Source organism: Hibiscus syriacus, unplaced genomic scaffold (assembly GCF_006381635.1).
Source record: "Hibiscus syriacus cultivar Baekdansim isolate YM2019G1 unplaced genomic scaffold, ASM638163v2 tig00110560_pilon, whole genome shotgun sequence".
NCBI classification, from domain to species: Eukaryota; Viridiplantae; Streptophyta; class Magnoliopsida; order Malvales; family Malvaceae; genus Hibiscus; species Hibiscus syriacus.
In genome coordinates this window covers 338,744-351,113 of record NW_024062781.1, presented here as the reverse complement: position 1 = coordinate 351,113, position 12,370 = coordinate 338,744, and the positions used below count along the sequence as shown (strand labels likewise).

The 12,370-nt window shown below is 35.9% G+C and overlaps 1 protein-coding gene, 1 long non-coding RNA gene and 1 pseudogene across 2 annotated transcripts; all 3 read left to right on the top strand.

The window, feature by feature from the left end:
* Positions 1-760: 760 nt before the first annotated feature.
* LOC120132312 (boron transporter 4-like) lies at positions 761-6,618 on the top strand. Its single transcript, XM_039149101.1, has 15 exons — positions 761-841; positions 2,842-3,032; positions 3,115-3,220; positions 3,318-3,400; positions 3,575-3,767; positions 3,883-4,021; positions 4,118-4,283; positions 4,350-4,516; positions 4,599-4,772; positions 4,911-5,006; positions 5,109-5,225; positions 5,329-5,636; positions 5,749-6,025; positions 6,117-6,254; positions 6,365-6,618. The coding sequence occupies exons 3-15, from the start codon at positions 3,117-3,119 to the stop codon at positions 6,410-6,412; spliced, it is 2,010 nt and encodes a 669-aa protein (XP_039005032.1). The 5' UTR covers positions 761-841; positions 2,842-3,032; positions 3,115-3,116; the 3' UTR covers positions 6,413-6,618.
* Positions 6,619-8,034: 1,416 nt separating this feature from the next.
* LOC120132295 lies at positions 8,035-10,582 on the top strand. Its single transcript, XR_005516990.1, has 4 exons — positions 8,035-8,219; positions 8,460-8,548; positions 8,881-8,970; positions 10,035-10,582. It is a non-coding gene; the product is annotated as an uncharacterized LOC120132295 (long non-coding RNA).
* Positions 10,583-10,943: 361 nt separating this feature from the next.
* LOC120132268 lies at positions 10,944-12,237 on the top strand (annotated as a pseudogene).
* The last annotated feature ends 133 nt before the right edge of the window (positions 12,238-12,370 follow it).

Below are 12,370 nucleotides of genomic sequence, written 5' to 3'. Positions count from 1 at the left end.
AAGGGTCGGCTAATGAAGTTAACCTTCTTAAATTATTAATACAATAGATGGCACTAAATTATACATTAGGACTTTTTTTTGACCTTAATCATACATAATGACTTTATACAGACAAAAAGCATCACATGAGAATATTAAATGTAAGATAAAAACATATATTTAGAAAACATAAGTATGATAAATATAAAAAGAATAATAAAATGATGATTATTCTATCCATTAGAGGACAAATGAGTGGTGTTCCAATAACTAGCGTTATTTCAGTTCACCGCCCTTTACACTGCTTTCCCAAATTCGCTTGTTTATTCTTTTTGAATTGTATTCTCAACGTGAATAAAGGAGTGATACAGATGAGCCACCCTTTCTCATTTATTTCTCGAATTTGAATTTTATTCAAATTAATATAATTATATCTTATTATATTCATATAAAAATAAGAATAAATAATCAAATTAAATTACTGGGAAAGCTATATAACGTAGGGTGCACGAATCCAATCCGAATTCCAATTCGTCAAATAGAAGGTTGTGATAGGAGCGGCACCAATGTTTGTTCTGGTTAATAGTATTTGATTTCCGTGTTCAGACTCGAAACATAAACACTTGACGCAATGACACGTGTGATCGTAGCGCCACTTTCTCTGTTTTGAAAATGGAATAGAATAGATTCGATGATAGACAAGCCAAGCCAAGCCACACCACTTTGTCTCTTGCTTCAATTCACTTTGTTCAAAGTTTAAAAGCTTGACCTTTCCTTTGCTCCTTCATCCACATCAAGATTTAAGCCATTTCCTTCCACTTCCCTAACTTGGCTTTTGCCATTTTCTCCTCACCTGCTTCTTGTAAGTCACTCTCCCAGACTCCCACTGCTTTGCTCCATTTTTTTTTTTAAGGAAAACACTAGATTTACTCCATGAAAGTGTGATTATCGTATATGGATTTAGTGTAATTTTAATAAGTTGAGTCCCTTCGTTCCTCTGTATTTGTTTCCCCTTTATCGTATATAGAGCCTCCATGTGTTTGTGCATATATACACAAATGAATATTATTTGAAATAAATTATCAGGAAAGAATAAGGATTTAATGTTAGTTGTTAATAGATGGTTATTATTTTTAGGGTAAAACATACAAATGATCTTTGATTATAAAGTATTGTTTTATTAAGTTGTTCGAATATTAAAAGACTGTATAATGTTACTGTGTAAAGTCTCTTAACTATTAAAATTTATAAAATAGTCACCTAACTATTTATTAAGTTCTAAACTCGTCATTTTTCTTTAAAAATTGGCGATTGTCTAAGCTGAACGTTAACATGATAGCTAAGATATGATAATCTTTTGAGATTATGAGATCATATTTTATCATATCGCAGTCAGCATGTTCAACTCAGGAAACAGTTAAAAATTAACAGAAAAGGACGAGTTTGGAACATGATGGGTGACCATTTTGTAACTCAACAAAGCAACACTATATAATGAGAGGGCTATTTTATAACTTTTAATAGTCGAGAGTAGGGGTGTAAACGAACCGAGTCGAGCTCGAGTATTGTAGAGCTCGACTCGACTCGACTCGAAAACTCGCGAGCTTAAAATTTTCAAGCTCGACTCGAACTCGAAATCTTGAACTGAAGCTCGTGAGCAGCTCCAAAAGGCTCGAAATGAAAAAAAAAATCTTAAACTTAACTCGATTGAAGCCTCAAACTCAAACTCGAACCTGAACCTTAAATACATGAAAATCTTACTGTATTTATTAAAAAAATCAATACATAAATGTTAATATTATTAATAATTTATTTAAAATAAAATAAAATCTTAATATATTATAATTTCGAGCTGCGCACGAGCTTTTCGAATCGAATATCAAATAGCTCGTTTCAGCTCGTTAAAAACTCGAGTCGAGTCCATTCGATCCGAGTATTTATCGAGCCTTGATCGAGTCAATCTCGAGTAGCTCGCTATTTGTCTCGTCTCATTTACAGCCCTAGTTGAGAGACTTAATAAAGCATTACCCTATAGATAAGGGATCATTTGTATACTTTACCCTTATCTTTAAAGGTCTCACTTGAGTATTTACTGTCAACTGGTTTTAAGTATTTTCGATCATATACTAATTTATAATTTTTCAAAAGAAAAATTATTGATCAACGTATACATACATGTATATCAAATAATTTTAAATATCAAATTAATTTTTTACGCTATATGCATTGTTCCTTTTGTAATGTTTTACTAAATATTTATTCATTTTGAGTAGATTTCTAATCGATTTTTCATCATATTTTCCTCGTTGTGCCCTATTTACAATAGAGAAGACCCCGACTCCCAAACATATTGTTGCGAGTGCGCCTAGGTTTGGTCAACAGAAATAACACCACGTCAGCAATGGCACCACTATTTAAGGGTCCGCAACACTTGTGCGATGTTGTTTTAACACCTACATAAATTTGCTCTCCACCTCTTATCTTCTCCGCGGAAGACTCGAAAAGAAGAAGAAATTGAGAATTAATATTCATCAGTTTCATTTCATTTACGGAGCCTAGGGGAGAAGAGAGAACTCTCAACTCATCGCTTACCCAATCTACCGCCCGGATTGATTTGAAACCTATTTTCGCCATTAATTTCGATTGCATTCTTAATTTTGATGATAGTGTGAGTGAAAATATTATGCTTCACGTGATTCAGAAATTTAGAGTAACATCTTGTGGTCTTTTAAGATTAAGATTTCGTGTTCTTTTGGGCGGTGATTCATTGTATTACATGATGTTATTACCTGTGAATTACAGTTTAGATGCATCTTATATTCTCGTTCATTGAGATAATTGCTTCTCTCGTTGATCATGCAGTTGAATCATACAACTCCCTCGCTTGTTGCATTTCTATTGGTGTGTTCTCAAAAGCCACATATATGCATCCCTGCATGCATGCATGCATGATGTTCTCCTTAAATGCTACAACGGGATTCGCTAACTTCATCTAGTCATTTTACACTTAGCGCCGTCTTGTCTAACGTAATCAAGAGGATATTTGGATACAGGTGACCAGGTGCTACTGTCATTAATAGAATGTAGTTTAATTATATGATTAATGAATTCTTGTTTCCCCTTCTCTTGAATCAGTTATGGAGAACATAAGAAGTCCATTCAGGGGGATAATCGAAGACATCAAGGGAAGAAGTGTTTGCTACATGCAAGATTGGGTCAATGGATTTCGCTCTGGATATCGGTATGTTACTGTTTCCAAATTTTTGGCACCACGTTTATATTCATTTGATGAACATTTATTTTATTTTGATTCATATTTCGATGTATATATCGATCAGGATATTAGCTCCAACTACATATATCTCCTTTGCCTCTGCTCTACCTGTTATTGCCTTTGGGGAGCAACTGAGCCGAGATACAGGTACTCCACTCTGTTTAATATACAATATGATCTAGGAAGAAGATACTGCAATGATAGATATTTTATTTTCAAATAATATTAATGCTGGGTATTTGTATTAAGCTTATTTCATTATACTTATGGTTTTTCATGAATAAGCATCAAGGGTTGAGGTTGTGTTTCTTGTTTTCTTAGATGGCTCCCTCAGCCCAGTGGAAACATTGGCTTCTACAGCTATTTGTGGTATCATTCACTCCATTTTAGGTGGGCAGCCTTTGTTGATATTAGGTGTTGCAGAGCCAAAGATAATAATGTACACTTATATGTACAATTTCTGCAAAAAAAGGCCGGAGTTGGGCAAGCAACTCTATTTGGCTTGGGCAGCATGGTAAAGGATATAACCATTTTTTCCGTTTCTGATAAGTTTAAGTTTGTTTAATGTTTTCCAAACTTTTTAGTGCATCAGAAATGTTATTGATTATTTGATTTATTTTCTTTCCCAGGGTCTGCATGTGGACAGCTTTGATGCTCATTCTTCTTGCTATATTCAATGCATGCACCATAATCAGTAGATTTACAAGATTTACCGGAGATCTTTTTGGCATGTTAATAACCGTTCTTTTCATTCAAGAGACTGTCAAGGTATTGAATGACTTATGCATCAAATAAAGTGAGGTTTACGATGATAGAATCCTTTGGTTTGATCCTTATATATTATGATAACTGCTTGGGTCATAGGGGGTGGTCAGTGAGTTCCGTATTCCCAAAAGTGAAAATCCTAATCTGGAGAAATATCAGTTCCACTGGCTATATACAAATGGCTTGTTGGCAGTCATTTTCTCTTTTGGGTTTTTATTGACGTCTCTAAAGACAAGGACGGCAAGATCGTGGCGTTATGGAACAGGTATATCTACTCATTAACTGTGATTAACTGGTTATTTGGTATCTCTAAAAAAACTATGTTTTTCAGGTTGGTTTCGAAGTTTTATTGCAGACTATGGAGTTCCCTTAATGGTCCTGTGTTGGACAGCTTTGTCTTACACGGTACCAAGCAAATTTAATTCTGGAATTCCCAGGAGGCTTTTCTGTCCACTTCTTTGGGAACCTGAATCATTGCCTCACTGGACAGTTATAAAGGTAAGTTATGAATCTTTTTCATATACGATTGAATTGTCTTTATAATCCATAACCTTAAACGATACCAAATCTCTTATTATAGGATATGGGAAAGGTTCCTGTAGTGTACATATTTGCTGCCATTGTACCTGCATTGATGATAGCTGGTGTACACTTCTTTGATCATAGCGTCTCTTCACAGTTGGCGCAGCAGAAAGAGTTTAACCTTAAAAATTCCTCTGCTTATCATTATGATGTCTTGCTGCTAGGAGTTATGGTACTTTAATTGACGACTTATAACCTATACTCTCTCTCTTTATCCTCTTTCACTTTTTCTATTACTAAGTTAATACTTTCAAAATTATATTTCCATCTAATTCCAGGCTTAAATAATTCATTTCAATCATGGTTTCAGACATTGATTTGTGGGTTGCTGGGACTCCCTCCTTCAAATGGGGTCATTCCACAGTCTCCTATGCACACTAAGAGCCTTTCAGTTCTCGAGACTCAGGTGGCGTGTATTGTGCAGTACTTTTAGAAACTATTCCCTAAATCATTATATGATTCTCTTTAGCAGGGATTCTTAGATTATATAATCCACAATCTATTGCAGTTGATTCGGAAAAATATGGTAAAAATTGCCAAGGAGAGCATGTTGCAACATGCAAACAACTCAGAGATCTATGGGAGAATGCAAGCCGTATTCATAGAAATGGACCAATCTTCTCCTGTTAAGTATTATTGGTTGTTGCACTGGTTATACCATTTCCTATGTATTCATCACGCAGGCATATCTGATTGAGTGCAACATCATTATCTGAATCTTATTGCAGCGTGCAGTTGATAATGAGTTGAGGAACCTGAAAGAGGCTGTAATGAAAAGTGACGGTGCAAAAGAAAATTTTGATCCTGAGAAAGACATTGATCCTTATTTGCCAGTTAGAGTTAATGAGCAAAGATTGAGCAACCTGTTGCACTCACTCCTCGTCGGACTTTCAATGTGTGCTCTACCAGTAATAAAAATGATACCTACATCAATATTATGGGGTTACTTTGCCTACATGGCCATTGATAGCCTCCCAGGGAACCAGTTCTGGGAAAGGTTGTTACTACTTTTTGTCACCCCTAGCAGGCGCTACAAGTAAGTCAAATGCAACCTAGAAATATCTCAACTGTGTTTATAAGGTGATAGACCAGTATATAAATAGAATGTTAAGGTTGATTTTGTTTATGGTATTTATATGTTTGAACAGAGTTCTTGAAGGTGATCATGCATCATTTATGGAGTCCGTGCCTTTCAAACCCATCTTGATTTTTACGTCGATCCAATTTGTATATCTTATTATATGTTTTGGGGTAACATGCATACCCATAGCTGGGATGTTATTTCCGCTGCCATTCTTCCTTCTCATCGCCATCAGAGAGCACATCTTTCCAAAGCTTTTCAATCGTGAACATCTTCAGGAACTCGACTCTGCTACGTATGAAGAGATTTCCGGTACACCACGGAGAATCTTCGATTTAATCAAGGTACATTTCGTTTTTTTCTTCCAATATATGAAAAACCAAATATACATGAGTTGGAAACGTACTGATATCTGGCAACCACTCCGGCGAACAGGAAAAAGAATCATCTAACTCGCGCCATGAAGGATCTGAAGATGACTATTATGATGCAGAGATACTAGATGGGATAACAACCAACAGAGGAGAGTTGAAACATAGACGTAAAAATCCAAAGGAAGAAAGGGTATATCAGGTATATATAAACATATCTCTTCAAATCTACAGTTGTGGTGTTGTTTTGTGTCCCAGATTATGTGTTTATTCATCCTTGTGCTTGAACAAAGCCATGGCCGTGGTTTTCAGGTTCAAGAAGAAGAAGCAGAGCTCAGCGGAAGAAGCGTTAGTTTTTAGTGTAACCTGAGCCTGCGATGATGAAGGTTGATGATTTGTTGCCTTTAGTGTAGCTAGTGAATCACCATAAATAAAAGTTGAATTTTTGTTATAGAAAAAAATTCATCACTTTCTTGCCAGCCGTGAGGACAATTTGAGAGATGGAATTTACCTTTGGATAAGAATTTCAACGTCTTTTATGTTTCTAATTTGTTCACATGAGATTACTAGAATTGTTTTACATATCCAACGACCAATTATCTCAAGAGATATTTGACCACCTGGCAATGGGCGTTTTGCAATCTCATTCTCAAACTTCAATTTCTGAACCATTAATACTATATTGCAATCCGACAACAGAAACGATGGTAAAAAAACTAGGAAAAATTATGTGAAAAAACTCTTAATTGAAAAAAAGATGGACATAGAGAAATTTATTAATATAAAAAATAACAAAATATAAACTATTTACTATTCTGTTTTTAAGAATTCATCAATTTAATTCTAACTCTAATATTTAATATATATTGATAAAGATTATTATTTAAAAAACGTATATAGAATAAAATCTATTTAAATTAATTTAATAGTAATAATTTTAATAGAAAAATCAACGGATAAACAAGTCGAAGTCTTCTGTTGAAGTTAAAGAATTGGTGGGACAAGGGGAACAAGGTCCACGCTCCATTCCCGTGCGATCATGATTGATTTTCAGAAGCGATCCATTTTTTTTGGGTTATTTGATATATTGCATGCATATTATAATAGTTAATATATTTTTTTATACAAAAAAGTTTAGGTCAGGATAGTTATTCGGTTCAGAGTCCGAGTATATTTAAGATCCAATTAAAATCTATATGATAATTTACAGATTATTCACTAAAAATAAAGATGATAGAATTCGAACTTAATCTTATAAATACAAACTCATATTTAATACAAATAATAATATAATTTGAATGAAAAGGTACTTACTGAAAGACCAAATATTTCATGACATAATTTACGCGGCAACACTAAAATCAAGGTCTCCTCAATCACTGGAATAGACTAAGGGACTAGGAGAAAACGAAAATGTTATAGAAAATCGCAATATTTTTAATTGAGCGTAATTTAAAATATTATTTTTTTAATATTTTTTGTTTAACATAAAATATTATGAGGAATACAATATTTTTTATTATTAATAAAAATGTTATAAAAAAGATAATATTTTTCATTTAGTTGAAAAAGTATTAATTAAAAAAATTATCATTTAAAATTTAAATATTTTTTTAACTTTAAATTAGATTACCGTTCCTTAGTCTATTCCCTATTCTTTGCAAAGGAAGACTATAGCTTTGTAGTGAGAGGCTATTATTATGGAGGACTCACCCACCTTTTCCTTAATTATGATATATTTAGGCATGTTTTGATATGATTTCGAGGCTTGGGAAATAGTTAAAAATGCATGAAATCTTACCATTTAGGTCTGTTTGTTTGGTGTAAAATGTTTTACGGAAAACATTTTTCATGTTTTGTCGTGTTTGGCAATGCAAAGTAAAATGAGTCAATGTAAAACAATTTAGGGTCAAAGGGAAAAAGGACGTGTTTTGTGGTAAAATGATTCACTATTGTATTCTCGATAAGTCATTTTACAGAAACTTTCTCTGTTCTTTCTCACATTCAGAAGAATATTTTCTTGCCTTCTCTTCTCCTCGCCGGCGGTACCATCTTGTCTTCTCTTCTCCTCACCGACAGTACCATCTTGCCATCTTTTCTCCTCGCTGCCTTCTCTTCTCCTCGCCGGCGGTACCATCAAAATTTTCTTTAATCGGCGACACAATGAGTAAGATTTCACTCTTGATTCATTATTTTTCTCTATTTTCCCCTCAATTGCACTAATAGAACAAACACCCATTTGTATATCTCGTTCATATCCTTATTTCATTAGAAAAATAAAACAGAATGCCTCCTTTTTTCCTTCTTCGTTTTCTATAGGTGAGAGGTGATGGAAGCTTGTTAATATTTCAATTTTTAACGAAATTCAAAGTCAAGTTCTAATGATTTATTACTCAAACTTTTATAGGCTACTTCATTCATGTGAAACAATCATGAATCAGAGAAGAGAAGACGATAAAGATGGGTTTTTATAATTCTACTCCTATCGATTTATAGGTAAGAAATATCTGATTTGAAAATGTTTCTTTAAAATTAGAGTGAGAATGGTGTTTGGGTTGTTTGTCAACGATTTTCTAATGCCCTGGGTGAGGATCTGATGGTAAGTTCATTGAAATTGATATGTCGATAGTGTATTTGATAAGTTGATGGAGCAACTTCAATTGATTTGTTTTAAATATGTAGCTTGCAACCACAACAGTTTTACTGTCTTTATCACTATTTCATGATTGTTTTGTGGATAATCTTTCAAGTTATAAAGGTCTTGGCTGGTGCATAAATTTTTCATGTATAATTTTTTCATGATTGTTTACTTAGTCGTAATGTTTTAGTTTGTAGTGTTGTCTCGTTGGTGGTGGCGGATATCGCAATGTAGCAGCAGCAATGATGTGGTCATATTACATGATTCAATGATGCTGAAGGTGATGTCTATATATCAAAAAGATGTGAATGATAATTTAAGTCTTAACAACTAACGATTATTTAGAGCTTTGGGATCGTGTCGTGAAGATGGTGATGCAACCGCCTTGTTTTTCAAGGTCATTGCAACCGAATTTGTGAGGAGCCACCAGTAATTGTAGGATCGACATTTGTGATTATAGGAGTAACCATTTGTTGTTAGCTCAACTAAATTTTTGCTATGTATTTGATTTGTTTGTGCTGTGCTGCATAGCTAGTTGCATACATATATTTATATACAAAATAGTTAGCCAAGTGAGGGAACTTATGATTTATATACGAGTTTTGGTATTGTAACAATATGACAAATTTTCTGGTAAAGAGCGAGGTGAGGAAAAGAAGAGATGTTTAGAGCATGGCGATGAGTTATTGGGATGATAGAACAATTGGTGGGAAAATTGTAACGTTGAACCGTTTAGGCCAAAAAAATAATATAATAATGTCTTTTTTGCCAAATAAGTGTCAAGTTTTTTTACTTATCCGGTAGCCTACCGTTACAAACGTTACCCTTTTAGGTACCTAGGTAGTCAATGCCGTTAGTTTTTTTCGTTAAGTGTCACGTGTCAACACCTACTAACTTTGAAATTTATTTATTTTTATAAAAAATATTAAAAATATTATTATGTTTATAATAAAAACCTAACTTTTCTTATATTATAAAAGAACCCAAAATACTAAATCTTAACCTTAATCCATCGTCGGTGCCTTCTCCGGCCACATAGTTCTCGCCGATTCACCATCGAAATCGTGTGGGATCATGATTTTCATCCTGGTTTGTGAGATTTAAAAGTTCTGAGCTTACAGGGTTTTGGACTGAATGACACCTTACCTAGCCAAGGTAAAATATATAACTCTAATTATCTTTAAAACTTTCCTATACACACTACGATCTTTGATGATTTCCTTGCAAGGCATGAAGACAATTGAAATATATTATATATTTTTTGTTGTTGTTGTTTCTGGTTCTTTGCGTAGGACTCTCTCTATTTATTTATTACTATAATATAATCTTTGCGGGGTTTTGTAGTTTGACGAATCTCCGAGCATTGGATATGAGCAGCAATAATCTAAAAGGCGACTTACCAGAGTGCTTCTCCAATTTTACATCTCTGAAACTTTTACATCTCTCTTCCAATCAACATTCTGGAGATGTATCTGCTCTCAAGTCCCTGACATCCCTGAAATTGTTGAGACTTTCAAACGATTATTTTCGAATCCCAAGCTCACTGGGGCCCTTCTTCAACCTTTCAGAACTCGAGCATTTTCAAGCGGACAAAAATACCATATATGTTGAAATCGAGATGCAATCTTAGGTCCAAAGGTTTCAGCTGAAATAGATCAATTTATCTTGTTGTGGAGATGCGGGACAAATTCCTCAATTTCTCTACCACCAACACGACTTGCAGTATGTTGATCTCTAATGTCAACTTAACAGGGGAATTCGCAAATTGGTTGTTGCAAAACAACACAAATTTACAAAGTTTAAATCTTGCAACAACTCTCTCTGGGGACCTATTATCTTTCCTTCCACTTATTGGTTTATCACACTTGGATATCTCAAAAAATTTCTTACATGGCGAAGTTCCAATTGAAATTGGGGCCAAACTACTATCATTATCGTATTTGAACATGTCGAAAAATCATTTTCATGGTAGCAATTCCCCTCGATTGGTGATATGAATTCCCTATATTACTTGGATTTGTCTGACAACCAATTGTCCAGTGAACTGCCTGACCATTTGGTCATGGGCTTCTCTTCATTAGAATCTCTTGTTCTGTCAAACAACAGATTGCACAGGCAGATGTTCCCTTCAAATTTTAACCTCACGGATTTATGGAAGTGGAAGTGTGAGCAGGAGTCCCCCCACGTTTTCCAGAAAGAAATGGAAGTGGAAGTGCTGTTAGAAGCCTTAGCAAAAGCCCTTTGAGGGGTAGAATGAGTAGAAGCATCAGTAGGAGTCCAGGGAGAGCACATTCTCAAAGAAGCATTAGTAGGAGGCCTAAAAGGTCCCGGTCCCTAAGAAGCCCACCCAGATCATCAGCAGGAGCACGTTCTCAGAGAAGCATCAGCAGAAGTCCTGTAAGATCTTCAAGGAGAAGCATCAGCAGAAGTCCTGTAAGATCTTCGAGGCGAAGCATCGGCACAAGTCCTGTAAGTTCTTCCAGGTGGAGCATCGGCACAAGTCCTGTAAGATCTTCGAGGCGGAGCATCGGCACAAGTCCTGTAAGATCTTCGAGGCGGAGCATCGGCAGAAGTCCTGTAAGATCTTCGAGGCGAAGCATCAGCAGAAGTCCTGTAAGATCCTCTCATAGAAGCAAAAGTAGGAGCTCAGGAAGGGTTGCTCCTAGGAGAAGCCCAGACAGAAGTCCGTTGAGGTAAACCAGTAGGAAGTATCGCCGTAACTATTCAAGGAGTCCCACCCCGGTACGAAGGGTAAGGTCCCCTCCTGCTGATCGAGGTCGAAGTTTATCGAGAAGTATTTCACCTGATGCATCACCTAAGCGCATCAGAAGGGGCCGGGGTTTCAGTGAGCGCTACTTCTATGCACGGAGATACAGAACCCCCTCTCCAGATCGTTCCCCTGTGAGGTCCTATCGTTACAGTGGTAGATTTGATAATGAGAGGTACTCATGCCGCCTCTTTCTTTTAAATTTTCTTACCCTTTTCTTTATCCTACAACTATATTATATTTTAACAATGGGGTTTTGCTTCAAGAGCTATTCACCTAAAACTTCATTTTATATTCTAGGTACTCAAGTTACAGGAGGTATTCACCTCGGCGTTATAGAAGCCCTCCAAGAGGAGTTCCTTCAAGGTCTGATATGCCATTATGTTTCTGGAAGTCATTAATGGTTTGATTATTGGCCTGTTTTCTGAAAACATACTATGCAGGTTCAGAGACAGAAGAAGCAGGACACGAAGTCCATCTGTATCACCTAGCCCTCGGTATCGTAATCGTCGATATAGCCGTAGCCCTAGTCACAGTTGAAGCCCTGTTCGCAGCCGCTCTCCAGTCGATGCAACCAGATCTCGTGCCTCTCCAAGGGCTGGGAGGCGAAGGTCCCCATCTCAGAGCAGGAGCCGATCCTAATCAAGGTCCTCATTGGACTCCCAGTCTCCAAAGCAGGCAAGCAAAGCAAGGTCGAGGTCATCTTCCGGAAGTCCAGATGGTAAAAAGGGCCTGGTATCATATGATGAAGGCTCACCTGACTAGGGAACGTGAATAGGGGGTTTTGATTTCAGAGCCGTTCTTCTCTTCCTGCACGGCACTATGTAGTTTTACCAAACTGTTGTTTCTAGTTTGTTGTGTCGTCGCCAGAGGTTGCGTTCAGTGACTAAATATCCGATTTTAGCATTTTCCA

Excerpts from the sequence above, each read along its gene's own strand:
- LOC120132312 (XM_039149101.1), top strand. The coding sequence starts at position 3,117 with ATGGAGAACATAAGAAGTCCATTCAGGGGGATAATCGAAGACATCAAG. Across the intron at positions 3,401-3,574 it reads GCAACTGAGCCGAGATACAG|ATGGCTCCCTCAGCCCAGTG; the intron begins GTACTCCACTCT and ends TTGTTTTCTTAG. Across the intron at positions 4,517-4,598 it reads CTCACTGGACAGTTATAAAG|GATATGGGAAAGGTTCCTGT; the intron begins GTAAGTTATGAA and ends CTCTTATTATAG.